Source organism: Uranotaenia lowii, chromosome 2 (genome assembly GCF_029784155.1).
Source record: "Uranotaenia lowii strain MFRU-FL chromosome 2, ASM2978415v1, whole genome shotgun sequence".
Taxonomy (NCBI): Eukaryota; Metazoa; Arthropoda; class Insecta; order Diptera; family Culicidae; genus Uranotaenia; species Uranotaenia lowii.
Genome location: NC_073692.1, coordinates 388,502,926 through 388,523,524, shown reverse-complemented (window position 1 = coordinate 388,523,524; position 20,599 = coordinate 388,502,926). Strand labels below are relative to the sequence as shown.

At 37.9% G+C, this 20,599-nt stretch overlaps 1 protein-coding gene across 5 annotated transcripts in view; it reads right to left on the bottom strand.

The window, feature by feature from the left end:
- LOC129750061 (nephrin) overlaps positions 1-20,599 on the bottom strand; it is a 690,512-nt gene that overhangs the window by 38,119 nt on the left and 631,794 nt on the right. For all 5 annotated transcript variants that reach the window (XM_055745260.1, XM_055745255.1, XM_055745256.1 and 2 more), the window contains exon 16: positions 226-306. In XM_055745260.1, coding sequence (XP_055601235.1) covers positions 226-306 — 81 coding nt within the window. The remainder of the gene's footprint in view (positions 1-225; positions 307-20,599) is intronic.

Here is a 20,599-nt window from a genome sequence, read left to right as displayed (position 1 = left end):
TTTTTGAGGGCAAACAGAAAAAAGTGAGGGATAAAAGTGCGTCTTATGGCTCCGGTTGAAGGAAAAAGCTTTCCCGGAAGTGCATGCCCCATGTTTTATTTTTCGCTGGCTCCTCGCGCAGTTATTTTTATTTGCCCCGGTTGTTCCTTCGCAAACAACGGAGTTTTTTTCATCTTTTTCTTCGGGTATCCCCCCCTGAAGGTTAAAGTAAAGAACAACACTTACCTTCAACAGTGCATGAAAGCATCGCATCCTCGCCAGGATTTACGATCACGTTTTCGGAGATGGATTTTATCGATGCGCCATCTGGAATGAGATTTGAGAATATAAATTATTTTTTGAAGATCAGATTTCATGATTTATGTTTGCTGACAGTTGTGCGGTTTTTTTGGCGAATTTTAATTTTTGCTTTTTGAATGAATCGGATTCTAACCTATGTTGTTTTTTCAACCAAAAAACGGGAAAATTCTCAACTCAAACTGTGGTCGAAAATTCCCCCCACTTTTGTGCAATACACCCGGGAACAGTTGTTTTGAACTTGGGTACCGATTTCGTTTGCTATAAATTTTCCCCCTGCCATAAACAGTAACAATGTCCAACTGTCCAAACCCAAAACGACAATAAAAATGTAACCAAAAAGTCCTGGTTGACCACATACACACACACACACTCACTCACTTACATCCTGGGGACCTTTCCTCTTTCCCTAAAGCTGAGACCAGCTTTTCTTGACCAACAACGGCAAGCGGATATCTCTAATAAAATAAAATAAAAACCAGACATCCTACCTACAAGCTGGCTTTCTCCCCCACCGGGTACTAACTCACCGGGTTTAACCTGTTCCTGGGCATAGGTTTGTACATATATTGCTTTATTACAGGGGGGTAAAAGGTTTTGGGGAAGAAAGTGGCCGTAGAGAAGCGAGAATATGTGTAAACCTTAACCGCACCTTGGCCACCGAGAAGCTCCACAGGGAAGGTGGTCCCGAAACAAATAAAGTTAAATCAATAAAGGTCCTGACTGCAGCCGGTTTTGTGTTCATCCCCCCTTTCCCTGTGATCTTCTTGCCAGTTGTTGTTCAGATGTTGAAATTTGATCAATGAAAACTACCGAACGCCCGCCCCCCGTTGCTGGAGATCTGTGGGTTGTTCTACTCCTGGATTGTGATCCGTATGTTTGCTATTTGATCCTTGGGAAAAGTTTCTCTTTGGCCCAAATTTCCTGTTGTGGACTAATAATAGTTTCGGGTAAGAATACAGCTCCCCCTACTCAACTGAACCCTCCCCTTGTGTTGACTCATATGGCCCGGTGCATATGATAAGGAAGGCAGAAAGTATCCAGCTGAGTTTCCGCCCCATTTTGGTGTTTCTGGTTTAGTGTCGTCTACTGATCGTCTCATAAAGTCCCTCAACCAGTTTTCTTATGGCTGGCTGTGAACTATGATGCCCCGGCAATATTACTCAAATTAAGTGGTGTTTGTTGCCATTCAAGAGGGCACCACCGAGAAAGGTGATGCTGCACAGCATATGAAACCCTCTTGACTGGAGCAGCAGATTTGCTTTATCGCTCCGCCCAAGCCAGCTAGTCGGCTCCGCGAATCGCATTTTCCCGAATTTGGATAGTCCGAAAATTTTACTGAAAGACGGGCTTGGACTTGAAAGTAATTATAACAAATTTGAATGATGGATGATTTAAGATGAGATTTTCATGCAATTATTCTCAAAATTTGTTTTACTGTCAAACAAAAAAGTATTCAATTTACCCGGAAACAATTTCCCAGAATGGAAAATCACCAGATTTTTTCCACCAGAATGAATTGTTTCTAAAAATTTTATCGCCAGAAGGACAACTTACAAAAAATTTTTACCAGAGGAACCATTTCTCATGGAATTCAATACATTTATCCAAACAGGAATTTGTAAAAAAAAATGTTTCCTAAACAATTAACGTGAATACCATTATGTCATAATTAGAACGCGCAGCGAGGGGAGTCAGCTATACAAACGATTTTTCAAGAGCAAACTGGTTAGCATAAAATCAATAAAAAACTTAAACAAAATACAATATTCATATAAGAATATGAGTTTGGTGGTTTCAAACAAGTGATTCATATTAAATTCATCTTAAAAAAAAAAAAATTCGAATCCTTTGAAGTCTTAGAAATAAGTTGACTAGAGGAAAAAACTGGGATTTGTACCATTCCTGAAAATGTTCCATTCCAGGGAAAAACCTTTTGAGAAATGATCCATTCTGGGAAAAAAAACTGGTAAATGGTGCATTCTGGGGATATTTTTTCTGGGAATTGATTCATTAGGTATGGGGTTTGATTTCAGGTATTCGTCATTCTAGGCGAATTCGGGGTTTTCGGGTGAACTAGATACAATCGTTCCAAATAATTCAACATCTAACATCCATTTTATTGGATTAAAAATTAGTTTTTTACAATGCTGAACTGTTGCTGAAGTCTTGTCGCTGGGTGATTCCTTTTCCTTTAACATAACTCATTCCCACCAATAAAATATTAAGGATGATTATTTTAAATTACAAAATCAACTTTAAAAAATCCAAGAAGTCACTCAACGAACGTGAAGATTTGTAGAGAATGTTGACATAATTTGTTCTTGCTAATATGAAAATGATTTCTCATTATTCCACTCATTTTTTTGTCCTAGCTCCAGGACCGCTTTGAGCCATATGGAGGCCCGGGAAATTTTTCTCGGGAGGCCCTATTATTCGATTTTTTTTCGTATGCCATCCCAGAGAAAACTCAATATTTCAACCATACAAACTAACTGAATATAAGTTCTATTTTTTGCCTTCAAATAACCATTATGTAGAAAGTAGTTATGTAACCTGATGATATGTTTAAAACACACAGTTAGTAATCACTAAAAAATAAGATGAGTTCTTAAAACTCAGAAAAAACATGAAACTGAAATAAAACAACACAAAATTTGATCATCTGAATGATTTGAATCTCCACACTTAAAGTTGAAAGAAGATAAGATTAAAAACATTGGAATATTTATGTTTAGAGAATCTTTCGTTGAAATTCGCGATTCAACTATGAGAATGTTTTCTTTATTTAAAATTATTTGTGGCTTGTGATATAGCTCAGTTGGCAAGTCTGTTATCTCCTGAGCCGATGTCCATGAGTTCGAGCCCAAGAGTAAATATCGAACGCAGTTGTACCGAATAAGTTTTTCAATAACGATCCGCCAACTGCAACGTTGATAAAGTCGCAAATGCTATAAAGATGGTAGAACGACTATAATCGAAACAAAATTAAATATTTGTAAACGATTAATAACAAAATGATGCCACATTCAGGAATTTAACTTTAGTAGAGTATAATTTTAAAATGTACTCCAGATTCTTCAGTATGAAACTTCGGTTTAATCAGTTGGAAATTTTCAATAAAATTTTCAATTCTTGAGCTGAAATTTTAATGTAACCTCAATAGAGAAACTCAAAACTTTTAATCCGAAGAACTGAACTAAAATTCTTGTAGAAACTCAATAGAAAAACTCAAAATTTGTTCAATTTAAGCAGTAGCTCTTTGTATTCTTGATATTTTTTTCAAAATTGGTTTGTGCAAGACGACTATAGTTATGCCGGAGCAAATATCAATTTATTCTTTTGTAACCTCCCCCCTCCCCCCTTCGAAATTTTCAAAAAACCAGAAGGGGGAATTAATAAAGTTTGTTTTTTCCTATGGAAATTTCGAAGGATTGATCAAATTTCCGAAAATTACAAAAGTAAAAAACAAATTATGCAAGATGGGTGTCTTATCACCATTTGTATTATTGATTTTCTTGATTTTTTCGATTAAAAAATACTTAATTTGTTCCGGCCTTATTGAAAATGAGAGATGTTTTGCTTTATTCTACTTTTCTTTGCTGCAAATCTTCGTTCAAAAATGATATTTGCTAAAATTAATTCAAATTTAGACAATGCTAAGAAAAAGTTATTCTAGCGGCAAGGGCGGTAAAAGCCGTATTTTTTTTTTAAATTCAAGCATTCAAGATTCTCCAGATTTATTCCTAATGTTGACAAGCCAGCGACTTTGGAATAGTGGCTTAGGTCCGGGTTAGCAACCTTTTGATCCAACGGGCCATTTTGAATTTGAAATCCTGTCGGTGGGCCGCTCTTAAAATAACTTTATTTTAAATAATAGCAGAGCTTCACGACATTTTTTAAAACTACAAATTTTTGACGAAAACAAATCAGAAATAGGAAAAATAAAACGAATTCATATGGATGGAAATTCAGGAACAGGATTTTTTTAAATACCCGATATTGAAAAAAGTACATAACTAGATGTTTGTCATTTTTCAATTGTTGGGATTATTCATTCTTACAACTTTCTTGTTCAAACCGATGGTACTTTTCGTAATCACATCCATTTAAAAATCTTCTGGAGCTTACTACAGTGATAATTAAGAGTGGGAACAATATATTTAAAAAAAAATCAACGTCTTCTTCGTTGGAAGTTGACCAGCAAATTGACTTTCTGTGATTTTTTTTTTCCAAAATTTAACACTGGTTTTTTAAGCCTGGATTATTTTTCTACAAATGGCCCACAAGCCGTTTTAAAAATTTATGTTATGTATTGGATCATTGCATTGAGATGTAGAGTAAGGTTGTCGAAATCACAGAAAAATCTTCAATTTTACATATTTTTAGCAACTATCTTCATAGCTTCATTCTTGATTCTAGATTTTTTTTTAATTGCCCCCTTTAGCTCTCCAATTAATACGGCCTTGCCTAGCCTTCATTCTTCAAACAAAATTATTGGAATTAAGTCCAATTTTGAGCAATGAGCTTAAAAAATAGAGCCAACAAGGTTGATTTCGATTAGAAAGAGCTTTCTAGATTGCCAGGTTTAATCCGAGCTTGCATTATTGAAACAAAATTTAGGAATAGTCTGGTCCGGCCTGGTTGCCCAGATTTTATTTTATTCACTATACTTACAAAATAAGGCAAAAAACTCAGATCGAGTCCTTAATTTGTTTATATCGTTGCGACTGCTGATATGTTTCGTTGAAAACCAAAATTGTTTCAAGCGTTCATCTTCTTGATTTTTGATGTTTAATTCCTGGATTTTGATTGTAATCATTTTGATATTGCCCGGATTTGGGCTTGAAAAATTTGGAAATCAGATGGCAGAATTTTGCCAGGTTTTTAGATATAATAGCCCGGATTTTCCTGACTCGAAGATGGATTGAGAAAAGTCTGGCAACCTTAGGCCAGAATAAGGTTGCCAGATTACCCGGTTCTATCTGTGTTTGCCCGGAGATTTGTTTAAAAATTTGCGAACCGTTCGGCCTGGCCCGGTTGTCCGGATATTTTAAAAAATGCTAGATTTTGCCCGGATTTATTCACAAATCAAACAAAAAAAAATCGAAAAATTTGTAAAAACTTAAAAAAAAATTTATGCCTCCAAAACGAAATTTGTTGAGCAGGTTTAATAAAAATAATCATGAATGAAATCCTAAAATACGATTTGAAATTTGTCAATGAATTTTGATAAAAAAAATATTTCTTAAATTTTTTTAAAATTTTGTCGAGTAAATTCTGGGTTTCGACAAAATTTGCCCGGATATTGTCCGGCTCGAATACGTGCTGAAAAAATTCAAGCAATCTTAGGCTAGAATAAAGTACGTAAAACTTTTTTAGAAAATTGAAGCTACCCTCTACGCACTTTATTTTTTCTCCTGTGGTCGGGACGATTTCGTCCTATACTTTTAACAGCTGGAATTGCAGGACGATCTTAGTATAGAAAAAGAACTAAGGAAAACCGCTGTTAAACTGCCCTGTAGGCTTGAAACGCGTTTCTCTGGTAATTTTCAGGTAGTTTTGAAATTTTTAATTAGAATTATTGGGAATTTCGAAATAGTTTTTTATTCCCTTTTTGTCGAAATAATAATTTGAGTTTGATTCTAAGGCTTGCAGTTTAACTTTGATTCAGAAAAATGAAAGGACATGGTTAAATTTTTATTTGATCTTTTGATAATATACTAAAAAATAAGATATTTTAACATTCCAAAGATTTTTTTTTTGCAGTTTCATCATCTAAGACTAGCCTCACTCACAGAAAATTTGGGATTTTTTTAGGAATTTTTGAAGGAAAAGATTTTTTGCAGATTTTTCCCGTAAGATTGAATAACGTGCCGCTATTAAGCTTGTCTAACCCTTTTCTGAAACAGGAGCACTTTAAAATGTGCAAGAAATAAGGAACCTTAAGGTTATTTATGGAAGATTAGGACTTCAGATTTTCGCCAGAATTCGACTTAGAAGTATCCAAACCTTTCGATGATAGCTTGTACCCATGAATTTACTTGGAACAGGTAAATTTTTTGACGAATTGAGACGTAGCTGATTTAAAAAAAAAAAGAGTTTTAATCGTTAAAAAAAATCCTTCGTTCCCCGGGTTTCATCGAAAAATGCCCGGATTTTGCCCGGATTTATTCACTTTTTGGCAAATCAAACAGAATAAAAAGAAATTATGTTGTTAATTTTTTTATTTTTGCCGAAATTTCTAAGGAAATGTCTTAAGCAAGTTTCATTAAGATAATCATGAAAAGTTTTTCTAAAGCTTTGAATACGATTTTAAAACTGTCGATGGATTTTGACGACAAAATTCATTTTCAATTTTTTTTTCTTGATTTTTGTTGAGTGATTTCAGGGTTTTGACCAAGTTTTCCCGGATATTGCTTGGTTTTTTATCATTCATTTTTAAATGGAATGCCTGGATTTTGCTAGGTTTTTATATAAAATTGCTAGGATTTTCCCGGCCCAGATACGTGCGGAAAAAATCTGCAACCTTAATCTATCCAAAGGCTCTAAATGAAGATGCCTGGAATATTCACCTATTTGAAAAAAATGATCCAGTGTGAGACCAATAAAGAATTGATCTATATCTGGAATTTGAATGACTCTGAGTGATATTTCACGAAATTTTAAACAGTCTTTCATATAGTTTCAGAAAAGTCGTTGGTTTTTAGAAAATTAATTTTACACTTGAATCTAGATTTCTTATAATTCTTCGAAAATTTTCCATTTGTTTGCCTGTTATTGTCAAAAATTTAGATAATTTATTTTGTTCTAGATAAACACGACTTGTTGTCTTTATATGAACACTATTTAACTTTAACTTTTCAATTAAAAATTATTTGATGATTCCTCGTCTAGACCTATTCAATGAATAATTATTGTTGATAGATGTAATTTCGGTTTCTGGATTAAGGTTGCCGAAAAAAAATCTGTATTCGTATCTGTATTTGTATTCGAAATAAATTCTGACTCTCAGTGATTTAACCTAAAAAAAATCTGTGATGGATTTCTGTGATGGAAATAGCATAAAATTCTTTGAGAAATTAAGTTTTTTATTACATTTTACTTGTGAAAAACTAATAATCATCATCAATATTCTCATGATTTTCCAAAAGTTAAAAATCCAAAATTTATGTTGTTATAAAAATAATTAATGTAGAAATACGAACAAAATATAAAAGCTCTGTGAATATTTCCAAAGTTTTCTGAGACAGAGAATCTGTGAGCAAATTTTGCTCAAAACCTGTGAAATTATAGATTTTTCTGTGATTTCGGAAATCTTGATCTGGATGTTTTTTATTAGTTTTTTACTTTTCAATTGAAGAGATTTTTCAAAACATTTTTTATTTTTCAAAACGGTTTTCGTTCAAATGATGTTCGGAATAATGTAAATCTCACTTAAACTTCAACGTACACTCGCATTAGTTAATATAGCTAGTCGGAAACAATTTCAGCCAACCAGCTCTTTGCATTGGGGAACAGAAACACACTTTCGCCAAACACACACGGAGGCTCAAATTTTGAATCCTTAGCATTCCCCAGCAGTTCCTTAGCTTATCCCGGGGAAACAAAGCGAAATCTTTCCACCACATCGACATCACTAAGAAGGTATAGTTTTATGTAGTAGGGTATGAAGAAAGTAGTTGTACGCAACATTAGTCTTGCCCCAGAAGAAGAAACCCGACAGATTGCATAGGGAAAACTTTCTCCTTCAGGCGGCAAACATCCCTATAGGAACCTACTAAAATTCTATCTCAAACTCCTTCCAGTCATCCAAAACAACACAAACGACAACAATAACAGCAACGAAAAGCGGCATGGAAATCGGAGAATTTAATCCAAATTTAGGGAGGTTCAGTTGTTCCATCGTTTGGTCGTAAGATGCCACAAGATGCCAATTGTCCAAATTCAAGTCCAACCAAGATGCTGGCTTTCGGAACATCTGAAAACTGGAAAGGACATTCGGGGCCAAATTGCTTTCGACACCACCAGAGAGCTTCAGAACCGGAGAAACAATAAACGGGTCAAATTTCGGAGTCAAGTTATGGTCCCTCCTGGCTAGGTTGGTGGGGGGATGTGTAGTGGGCCGCCATCTTGGAATGGGAGAAGAAAATGACACATACTCGGTCATTGCGACACGTTTTCCGTTCGCTTTGAGCTTGAGACTCACTAAGAAGGGAATTCTACTAAGATTCCGCTTTCCTCAAACCCCTAGTTAGTCGGTTCAAATTACAAGATGCGGGTAAATGCCATTGTGGTTTTGTCTTTTGTTTGGTGTGAGTGTCCTACTGGAAGGTGAATGAATGCCCGGAATCATTCCGACGACGTTGTTCCTTTGACTGTGATTTGAAAGTTCATGTTCTAGGACGACGGACGAATGGATGCTAAATGTGTGTTTTCTATTGAAATGAAACGCCAACGATGCTCGGAATTTTAAGATCGACGTCTCGGTGCAGGCAAAATGACTGATGGTATGCGAAGATTAAGTTGAAACCGGAATCCCATGTTGTTTCGAATTGCTGACACTCCGAGCGATCAAACGAAATGGGACAGCATCTCTTTTAAATTTTGGAGTTTTGAAAAGCAAATGCATTTTTCATCTAGAAATTATGTGAAAAAGTTTTTGAGTGAAGTTTCTAAATAGAAAATACGTCAAAAAGTTTAGAGTGTAAAAATAAACGCCTAAAGTTAGATGCAATTTTTTTCAAAGAGAAGAAAAACGCCTTTAGTTAGGTAAAAAAATCTAAATTTGAATTCAGACTGAAATTCCAAAATCTAAGAATCATAATTTTAAGTTTTTTGTTTGCAAAAAAAAAAGAAATCAACACGCCAAATTCAACATTAAACCGATTTCCCAAATTGCTTAAGTATGTTCAATCAAGCAAATTCGATTGCTCGTTATTCCAGACAAACCCAATCAGCAGCAGTTTTTTTTTCTTGCTTTTATCTGGAAAAACCAAATACTTAAGGTGAAGTTTTTCAAGAGAGCCCAATTTTCCCGGAGACCCTCTTCCCGGAATCGAGATCCGGGGAGAACATTAGTGCATTGTGAGATCTTAATGCACCAGCTTTCGGTTCGGTGAAAAACTCTTCCCAGACATACGAAATCGCTTGTTGTCATATTATTTGCAGTACTTTTCTTTTTTCCGGACCTCGTTTTTTTATCAATCTCCTTCTCTGGTTGGAGCAAATGGAATTCGGTTTGTGTGTATCGGAAAAAGGGTAAAATGAAGCTGCTGCACTTTTTGCCATTGTCACTTGCAGTGTTTTTAAGTCGTCCTCGAAAAATCAGGCGAGATAAAAACTGATGTCAAACAAAGTTGGAAAAGCTTTTTGAAGAAATGTCCCATATCAAACCGAACGAACAAATGAGAAGATTTCAGTACTCAAATATCTTAATGTGAATTCTAAATAAAGAATTCGATATTTGGAATGCTAATTATATGCTTGAATTTTAAGCCTGAAATTTCCAACTAAAATTCTAAATAAACATCTGAAATCCGAAATCTGAATCTGAAATCTGAATCTGAAATCTGAATCTGAAATCTGAATCTGAAATCTGAATCTGAAATCTGAATCTGAAATCTGAATCTGAAATCTGAATCTGAAATCTGAATCTGAAATCTGAATCTGAAATCTGAATCTGAAATCTGAATCTGAAATCTGAATCTGAAATCTGAATCTGAAATCTGAATCTGAAATCTGAATCTGAAATCTGAATCTGAAATCTGAATCTGAAATCTGAATCTGAAATCTGAATCTGAAATCTGAATCTGAAATCTGAATCTGAAATCTGAATCTGAATCTGAAATCTGAATCTGAAATCTGAATCTGAAATCTGAATCTGAAATCTGAATCTGAAATCTGAATCTGAAATCTGAATCTGAAATCTGAATCTGAAATCTGAATCTGAAATCTGAATCTGAAATCTGAATCTGAAATCTGAATCTGAAATCTGAATCTGAAATCTGAATCTGAAATCTGAATCTGAAATCTGAATCTGAAATCTGAATCTGAAATCTGAATCTGAAATCTGAATCTGAAATCTGAATCTGAAATCTGAATCTGAAATCTGAATCTGAAATCTGAATCTGAAATCTGAATCTGAAATCTGAATCTGAAATCTTTCATTTTTATCTTGAAATCCTAATTCAGGCTTCATCTTCCGACTTTTTGAAAAATTTCTAAAAAACATCGCATTGGTCAGTTTTGCAAACATTCAATAGTGATCGGTATGTTCCAAACTTTTTTGTTCCTTGTCTCAACTTGTGAATCGGAAACACTATAATGAAAGCGAAGTGTATCGGACGAGAGTAGAGGGCACGTTGAGAATGAACAGCAATTTAATTTTTATCAAACTCAATTGTGTGAAAATGGACTTCTGTCTGGATGGTTGATGCTTTTGTTGTTTCGAAGTTTTTTATTCGTCGTTGTGCGGGGGAGTGTGTTAACTTTTTCCCATCCTCTGCCCGATAGCAATGGAAAAATTGTTTCTTTCCAGTAGAGTCCTGAAGGGTTTTTTTTTATCAATAATGGTTTCACCACTCTAAAAAGTGGTCTACGTAATAAAATTATAAAAATCAGTAATGGTTATTGATGAGTGGAAAACCACTCACGTGATTGAGATAACGAAAATTGCTCTCTGTTTCAAGTTTGAGCACATGTCTGAATAATCTTTATGTTAAAAAATATATCACAAAAAGGAAAAATTATCTCAAAAATAAACCTGATTTTAGAATATTAACAAGTAATGAAGAACACTGTTCCCATTCTCAGAAAATGAAATATGAGCTCAAACAAAGAAGTATGTTAAAATAAAAAAGGTCAATGTTGGGAGTCCCAAAAACCATGAACCTTTCCCTCCCGAATAGTCAGACAAATGAACGCCCATTCAACTTTTCGAAAAGATCAATTTATAAATGGAATCTTTTCACCTTTTTCAAAACCCCCATTTTCGTGTGGAAGGATTGTACGTATTATGTGAGTTGGTTTTCTTTTCGAAGCGGAGCAAATCTGAGCTCACAAATTGGCTGCAAAACCCGACCAGATTTGTGACTGTTTAGATCCCACAACACTTGGCCTAATGAAATTGAAACCTTTCGGGATTTTCCGCTCGCTGTGCCGTTTTTCCCCGTCTTAGCGCTCGAATAGAGACAATCAGAGGCATCACAGCAACTTGTTGTGTGGGTGGGTTCAGATGAGATGAGGGTGGGTTCGTGGAAAAAGATCCAATCCATGGTAACGCAACAAGATGGATTACCGACAAGCCAGCTAGCTCGCTAGCGAGTGTGTTGCGTATTTGTATCAGCAAATACGTGAGCCTGTACCTAGAAACTGTTCATTCCGGCGTGTTTTGAATGTATGTTTTTTCCTCCTGAATATCGCGTTTTGTACCCGGGAAAAACGGAAGTAAAAAACAGGGCCCTACACATATCCATTCATCCATCCAACCATCCATCCATCTATCCATCTATCCATCCATTCCGGGCATCCGGGCATCTGAATCCACGGGGCCATCCATGTGGACTACCAGACCAGACCAGACCAGACCAGACCACGACGTCGTTCGGTATTCATTTCCAAAGTGCTGCCCTCTGGGAGGGCACCGGCATGGCAAATTTGTCTCACAGGAGCCTGCCCGGCTTGAATCAGAGCAAATATGATACACCGAAATGGGAAGTCGTTCATTGTCTCCCGGTTTGGCCTGGTCGCGTTCGTAACTGAGATTCGTCACTATGACGATGACGGATGATGGACCGAGAGAGATAGAAACGGGGAAAATGATCGTGTACCTACTAGAAAGAAGTAATCTGCCGTTCTTAATTTGAAGTTTGCCACTATTTTTTTCATCAATAAAACTAAAAACATTCCAAAAACAAACGGTTTTCTTGAATAAAATTTTAAAATTTAAACTTGATAAAGTGGTTGTCTGATCAATTTAGATTGAGGAAACAAAAAGTAATTTTTACTGTTATGTCGATGGATTTTGGAAAGGAATTTCCATTGCTCTACTATTTATTTTTTTGTAGGAAAGGTCTATTCAAGAAAATCCAAAATCACTGAACTTCAGATACTCAGAGATGTAGATACGAGCACTAAAATAGCAATTAATTTCGCCATTCCTGGCTCACGGAGCTCCAAACTGTTTAAGGATTTCATTTTGACAAGCTACTTCTTGGAATATGATTGCTGTGGCATTCTAGATATGACTCTGAGTTCCACTGCCACAACAATATTAGGAGGCATTCTCTCAATATCAGCGATAGCCATCGCTAGCACATCTGATTCCTGCAGTGACTTAGTACTGATGATGTCAGCAGCTCATTGCACTCAAGAGAACCATTATAATGGCCTTACTACCTACCTGTGGGAACCACCTAATGCCAAAGTGGCGGTATACATACGCCCGCGGTTTATAGGTACGAGAGAGTTTCATTGCGCTAGCGATAGATAACGACTAGCTCATCACAATAGTCTATGCCCTTAGGAGTGTCGTGTAACTGCGCTTCTCATATTGAGCCTGACTCACACATTCCCGCCACCTCGTATTCGGAGCAACTAAGCTTATAGCCCATACAGCTCACATAAACTAGGTGCAGCACATGATTCGCATTCAGGCGTAGCTCATTCGATTCGCATTTAGCGTAGTACACAGCTCGCATTTCGGTGCAGCTTATTTGGCTCGCATTAGTCGCAGCACAAAGCTTACATTCAGGCGCAGCACACTTGGCTCTCATAAAGCTTGCTTTCAGGCGCAGCCTACTTGACTCGCATTCAGGAGCAGCCACTTGGCTCGAAAGCGCAGTTATTTCAGCTCGCAATTTGGCGCAGCACGCTCGACTCGGAATTCGGCAGAGCATAAAGCTCGTATTTGGGCGTAACACACTTGAATCGCATTTGGCGCAGCATTTCTAGCTCGCAATTTGGCACATCACACTTGGCTTGATTTGGCGCAGCACAAAACTTGCATTTAGGCGCATCCTACTTGGCTCGCATTCAGGCACAGCTACTTGGCTGGCATAGGCGCAGCACAAAGCTCGCATTCGGGCGCTGCCCACTCGACTCGCAATTCGGTGCAGCACATTCGGCTCACAGGCGCAGCTTTTTCAGCTCGCAATTCGGCGCAGCACACTCGGCTCGCAGGCACAGTTTTTTCAGCTCGCGATTCGGCGCAACACACTCGGCTTGTATTTGGCGCAGCTTACTCGGCTCACAGGCGTAGTTTTTTCAGCTTTTTTTGCGCAGCACACTCGGCTCGACGCAGCTTTTTCAGCTCACAATTCGGCGCAGCTTACTTGGCTCGCATTTGGCGCAGTACAAAGTTCGCAATTTGAAACTGCACACTCGGCTCGCAATTCGGTGCGGCACACTCGACTCGCATTTGGCGCAGCACAAAGCTTGCATTCAGGCACACTCACTTTTCCCGCCCTTCGGCGCAGCACACTCGGCTCGCAGGCACAGTTTTTTCAGCTTGTAATTCGGCACATCACACTTGGCTCGCAGGCGCAGCTTTCCAGTCTAGCTCGCAATTCAGCGCAACCCAGTTAGTGCGCAGGCGCAGAACACCAGGCTCGCAGTATGGTGGAGCATATTCAGCCCACAAAAACTTTATATTCAAAAATTTTAAAAGAAAACTCTATATCTCAATTTGGCCCAAAAATCAGCTCCAGGAAGGATCGCCAAATGTGGGAACCACCCAGGGTTGCCAAGTGTTTTCTAGTAAATTCTGGAAGTTGGCAATAAAAAAGTCTGGATTTGTCTGAATAGTTAAAAAGGCTCACATGGAAGGATGACTGTATGGGGAAAAGTTGTTTTCCCTCAAACCCCTCTACCATACTCTCGCGAAAAGCACTTATACACCCACACGTGATTTCCTCTATTTAAAAAAAGATTCATTCATAGCACTAACACAATCAGCGGCGAACGGGCGCGAATTCTATGTGATCGATAGTTTGAACAACCGAAAGCTTAGACTCATTCAGCTGTAAAAAAAACTTCTGTATTCTGCTTCACAGTAAATTCAGTGTTGCCGTTATGAGCTATTGGATTTCAATAGTATTTTTTTTATTGAAACGTTGAGCTTATAGAAATTTCTGGACAAATCTGGATAATTTATGAAAAATCTGGATGAAATGAGGTCTGTATTTCTGGATGACACATAAAAATCTGGAAGATTTTAGAAAAATCGGGAAGGTTGGCAACGCTGGAACCACCTTATGCCAAAGTGGCGATATAGATACGCCCACGGTGTATCCATATGTACTTGAGAGGTCAATTGCGCTAGCCATAGTTAACGACCACGTGCTTTTGCGCGTAGGAGTGTCTTGTAATAGGCCCGTTCAATAGCCACAGTTCACTCTGCCAATGTTTTGGTCGAAACTAATCCAATTGACGTTCAATGAAGCCAATCGATCAAGCTCGGAGGCAGGATTCGTTTCTATCGAATTCTATTACACTAAAACACATGCAGTTGTTTACTGTCAAAAACAGCTGGTTCGATTTGTTTTCAGTTTCTGTTGTGATGTGAGTCGTGCCATATTTAATATTATGTTTGTATGTGGGATAGATGCTCAACACCATTTCCCTGACAACTTTATCATTAATTTCCAATATTTGAAAAGTTGTTTCTGGAAGAAAATAGGCCAAAACATGTTGGTTGTTCGCCAAATCCGGATAAGCAGCAACAAAACTCGATTTGTTCTGTTCGCACATCCGTCGGACTTTATCGCGGTAGACATACTGGCCCTTGCTGTTAAATCGGTTAGCGATTTCGGTACGTGAACCCAACATAGAAACCCATTCCTTGATGCTGCCCCTTGGTATCTTCCAAGTTTTCCGCCACTCCTTCAGCCGCTTGGCTAGGGGCCAGGCATGAAAGTTTTCATTCATTCACGTGGACGGCTAAATTTATTTTGGATCACTATACCCAAGAAAATATGATCAGTCATGGGCAAGGTTGCCGAAATCACAGAAAAATCTGTAATTCCACAGAATTTTGAGCAAATTTTCATCACAGAATCTGTGTCACAGAACACAGAATTTTGAAATTTTCACAGATTTTACAGAATTTTTGTATTTTGAATGGATTTCTTATTTTTTTGACAATATAAAATTTAGATTTCTTACTTTGAATTAGAAAAATATGATAAGATTGGTTATGTTAATTGATTTTGCCCAACTAAATTGTGAAAAAGATCCCAATTTATCATGAACTTTCTATGAAATTCAAGGAAATAGCATCACAGAAATCCATCACAGAATTTTTGGGTAAAATCACAGAAAGTCAGAATTTTTTTTCTCAAAAACACAGAATTTTTTTCGGCAACCTTGGTCATGGGTCATGTCATGACAGAAATATTCTGATAATGTGAATGTAAATACCATTCATATTCACGTGTTGTAAATAAATTTCACGTATGAGAAGAGTGGGCAATGAATGAAATTTGGGGACCAAATGGAATAAGAAAAAAAGGCGTCTAGAAACGTTTAGATATCTCTATTTTCATTTTTATACTATTGTTAGTTAGCATTTGTCATAGTATATCATTTGAAAATCATCTTGGCAAACAAAGTTGCAAAAAAATGCATTGGTGATATTTTTCATGACCCATTTTAACTATCATGTTATGACCGATATATTGGAGATTTCAATGATCAATGACAGAATGGAAAAATCTTTCTTTACCAAAATAATCATTCATAGCATGCTTTCATTTAAAAAAAATCTTCAACTAACGACATGTGAGGAAAAGAATGGGTCACTAGTCGCAATTTTTGGCTCATAACTATGACATTATTCCGTCCCTGCTCGGGGCACATAATCGTCATCGTCATACTTTTCGTAGAAAAGTTCCCGATCGTCTAGATGAATTCCAGTTGCGCGATCACGACGTCGCATCTCAGCCTCAGCGTGTGCTGTCCGCAAAATTTGTGGACGAGTGCTTGAAGCGCGCAGCCGAATAAAAAATGAAAACAAACTAAGCGCATTAGTATAAGTGTCTGGCTGTTCATTCAGCAGCCTGATAGAAATCGATCAAAGTCAATTGGAAAAACAGCTGATCAGCTGTCAATCCGTTTCAATTGATTTCGATTGAGTTCCGTTGAACACACCTAATATGCACTGCGCTTCTCATAATGAGCCTGAGTTTCTTGTCATCTGTGCGTATTTCAGCGGCTAAACTAACTGGTGGCAACTAGAATTCTGGAATTTTTGCGAGGCCTTAATACTCAAACATAAACGAGCTCAGAGAAAAACGAGAGTGTGTATGTGTTAGCTTTTTTTCTCCTCTTTTCGTCAGTATTTTTTGTTTTGTTCTTGTTTGCCTAGTTTCGCTCAAAATGCCGTCGATACAAGAAGCGTTTCGCGAGCGCCTTGTACAGTTCTACGAACTGCAGTAACTACAGTTACAATATCCTAAAATCCCCAACAACTACTCGCAAACAAGGTAGTGGCAGACCAGCGAAAATTATGGACGCAAAAGGACTTCGTTGTTTTTCTCGTGCCTTCAACAACAAGGATTCACTGAGCCAAAAAGTTCAATTGCTCTCACCATTGAACATTGACATTGAAAAAAGTTGGAATTGAGTGCCGGAAGAAAGCAAGAGCCCCAGAATGCACTGAGAATCTGATTTCGACTCTGAAATTTGCCACCGGTCGTGGCCTAGAGTATAGCATTCCAGTCTTCTAAGCCAGAGTCCAAGATATCGAATCCCGATCACGGTACATATAGTGTTCTTTCTGTGGTCTGGTGGTTTAAGCATTTGTAAGATGCTAGCCATAATATCCTTGAAAGATGTTCCTGCAGTTAAGTAAATTAGATCTCTTCAAAGAAACATGAAGTTCACTGAGATCCTATATGTGTGTGTTCGTTTTAAATCCCAATGCTGCTGGATGATAAAACAAAAATTTTCCGGAAACTGTTTTGTTTTGGACGACGAAAGTTACTTCCCACTTTCGAAGACGCCCTGGAAACGATCGATACTAACCAAGGATAGTTTTACTACAGAGAAAAGTATTTCTAATCCATATTTCAAGCCGTCTGGTTTTACAATCAATCAAGATGTGTACCAGGATGAATAGTTGAAGAAAATTTTGATGCCGTTTCTACACATACATCATGCAGATTCGTACATCATTCGATCCCATGTGTACCCAAGAACCACAACCCGACAAATCTACCTTAGTGTCGCCCAATCGAAGATTTTTTCGTAACTCTGAGCTCATTGGTGTTCAAAAATACTTGGAGAACCAAGAACTGCAAACAATTGATTGGTAGAATCAAGAGATGTATTCACAAGGTTGACATGAAGGCCGTACTACGGCCGTATATCAAGGCCGTTATTTCAATAAATCAAATTTTCTTCAAGTAGACTTTAGTTTTTTCGCAACTCGAAACAGTAAAATTTTAGTTGCCACCCGTCACGCCGAGGACGAGCACAAGGAAGTCACATGGCCGAGGGTCCCATATGACTAGGATACGCGTGAGGAGGTGCAGATTTTGCTGAAGGAATAAGGGTATATACGGACGATAGTATTGGCGAAAAATTGGCCTCAGCCATAACCAGAGTTCAAAAGAAATTTCTCAAATACGCTCTGGAGAATCTTGGATGGCAAGATGAAATGCCGGATTACCGAGCCCAGTGCATGCTGGTCGGGTTGGATTCGTTAGAAAATCTCAGGAAATCAAACGATGCATTATTTTTCAAGGATTTGACAAGTGGAAGATTTTATTCGCCGTACATGCTTTCGCAAATATCCCCCAACGAAGGACGCAGTAATCTACGCAGCGTAAGGCCATTCCAGCTTTTAAACAGAATACAGAATTACGCGAGAAACGAACCCATGTACAGGATGATGACACTTTACAATGCATACGTAGAAGAAATTAATCTTAATATGTCCAGAAACCAAATCAAAGATAGTATTAAGAAGTGTTTTACATAAAATTATGATCGATGTTAATTTTTAAGTTCAAATTCAGATAAAAGGCTTTAGCCTAGGATCATCATCAATAAATAAATAAACCACAAATTTGGATTTGCTGGCGGCCTCACCAGTGATGCTAGGTGCGTTATTTTATCAGTATTTGCTTGTATAGTAATAGAGTATACTAATTATAATATGTTTTTTCTGAATAGATTAAATTTTGTAACTATCAATAGCTAAATTTCAATTCATTACGGGGCGTCCCTAAATGGATGTAAATAAGCAATCTTCGGCTAATGAACTTTCAAGGTGAATTCAAAACATCTGAAATATATTTTCATGTACAGCTTGGTAGATTAAAAAAGAGTTGTTTCTAACTTCTAAACGAATGCAAAATCATTCACTGTTACAAACAAGTAAATTAATGAAAGTCCCGTCTATGTTGACTTTGAAAATAATCTTTGAAAATATTTTAATCATATCCACATAATTCGCTACATCGTTTAAGTGTGCGATACAGTAAGTTGTTATTTCGTTCAGATAAATTATGCTTTTAATTTCACATTCGAATAGAAATCTACGGGAAGTTTCAAATCCTCAGTACTAATGAAAAAGTGTTTCAATAACAATGCAATTAAAAAAATATAAACATTTTCCAAATCTCAATGCACTTGGCACCCCTGAACACCCAAAAAAATCAAAACACGAACATCTGTGTATCGCTTTTCCACAGGGTGAATTTGTCGATATTAGTACCGAAAAATCGCGTTTATCGTGCGCCTTTCTCAAAAATCGATTCTGTTCTCCCATGGTTAGAGGTTAGGGCTGAGGTCACCTGCTAAGGTGGTGTTTGTGTAGAACTGTCAATATATCCTAATTGCGAGATATTGCTTGATCCCTTCAGTTGAACGAAGCTCCGGGTCCGGATGGCATCCCTAAAGTAGCAGTGACAACCGCGCACATGGAACACCCTGAAATGTTCCGGTCATCACTGTAAAAGTATGTAGATGAGAGGGTCTTCCCAGACGTGTGGAAGCGGCAGGGATTGGTGCTCCTGCCAAAACCGGGAAAGTCTCCAGATGACCCATCAGTATATCGCCCGATATGTCTCTTGGATATTGCTGTCAAAGTGCTAGAGAAGGTGGTCCAGAGCAGGATACAACTATACACCAAGATACACCGAGGGAGTGAGCGGTGGATGCCGTTCGATTAGTCATCGAAGCGGCAGGCGAAGCCAGACTGAAAAAGAGTAGAGGAGACCGGTTTTGCGCAGTGGTCACCCTTGACGTGGAGAACGCCTTCAATAGCGTCAGTTGAGCAGCGATTGTGTCGTTGCTCATTCGTATTAGGATTCCGGCACATATCTGTAGGATGGTGGAGTGTTGATTCCGTAACCGAAAACTACAGCATATGACCAGCGAGGGTCTCAAAATAATGAGTGTCTCGGCAGGGGTTCCACTAGGATCGATACTTGGCCCGGTATTGTGAAACATCGTTTACGACGAAATGCTGAGACTGCGTCTCCCTACTGGAGAGAAGTTAGGGATTCGCCGACGACGTGGTTCTCCTGGCATCGGGCCCATCAACCGAAGTGGTCCAGCTACTCGCCACACAGTAGCAATCGAGAAGGTGGAAAGTTGGATGCGCTCCAAGAGCTTGCATTTGGCTCACCACACCAGACCGAGATGGTGCTGATCACAAACCTGACGATTGTAGCTGGACCGTGCGCAATCGAATCCAAGCGTGTGATCAAGTACCTGGGGGTGTTGATCGACGATCAGCTGAGTTTAACGTCGACTAAGCCTGCAAAAGGGTGATAATAACAGCAGCCCTCTCGCGGGCCTTGTCGAACAACTCAGCGGTCAACTCCAGCTGAAGAAGGGTCAAGGTAGTGTAATCTTCAAAAGCTTTACTGCGTGCAGCGACTTATGAACCTGCGGGTTATTAGCGCATACCGAACAATGTCCTCGGTAGTTGCTGATGTTGTGTGTCTTGTTAGAGGGAGATACATGGCCGTAGGAACGGGGGGGGTTTTGGGGGTTAAACCCCCCCCCATGAGAGTCCTAAACAGCAAGTGAAGTATTATACTCTACACTCAAAATTTTGAATTCATAATCAAATTATAATAATAGCGCTAAGGTATTCAAGAGTAACAATCTAGATTGAAACCTAATGCCAAAACCTCAAAAACCTCTCAAAATTTCCTCATTTGTTCATAAAATAAAGTTGATAGAATTTTATCGTCACGTATCCAGGCCAGAAAAATCCGGACTGTTTTGTTTAAAAACCTTGCAAATTCCGGGTATTGGATTTCTAAATTGTCGTCAAAAATCCAAG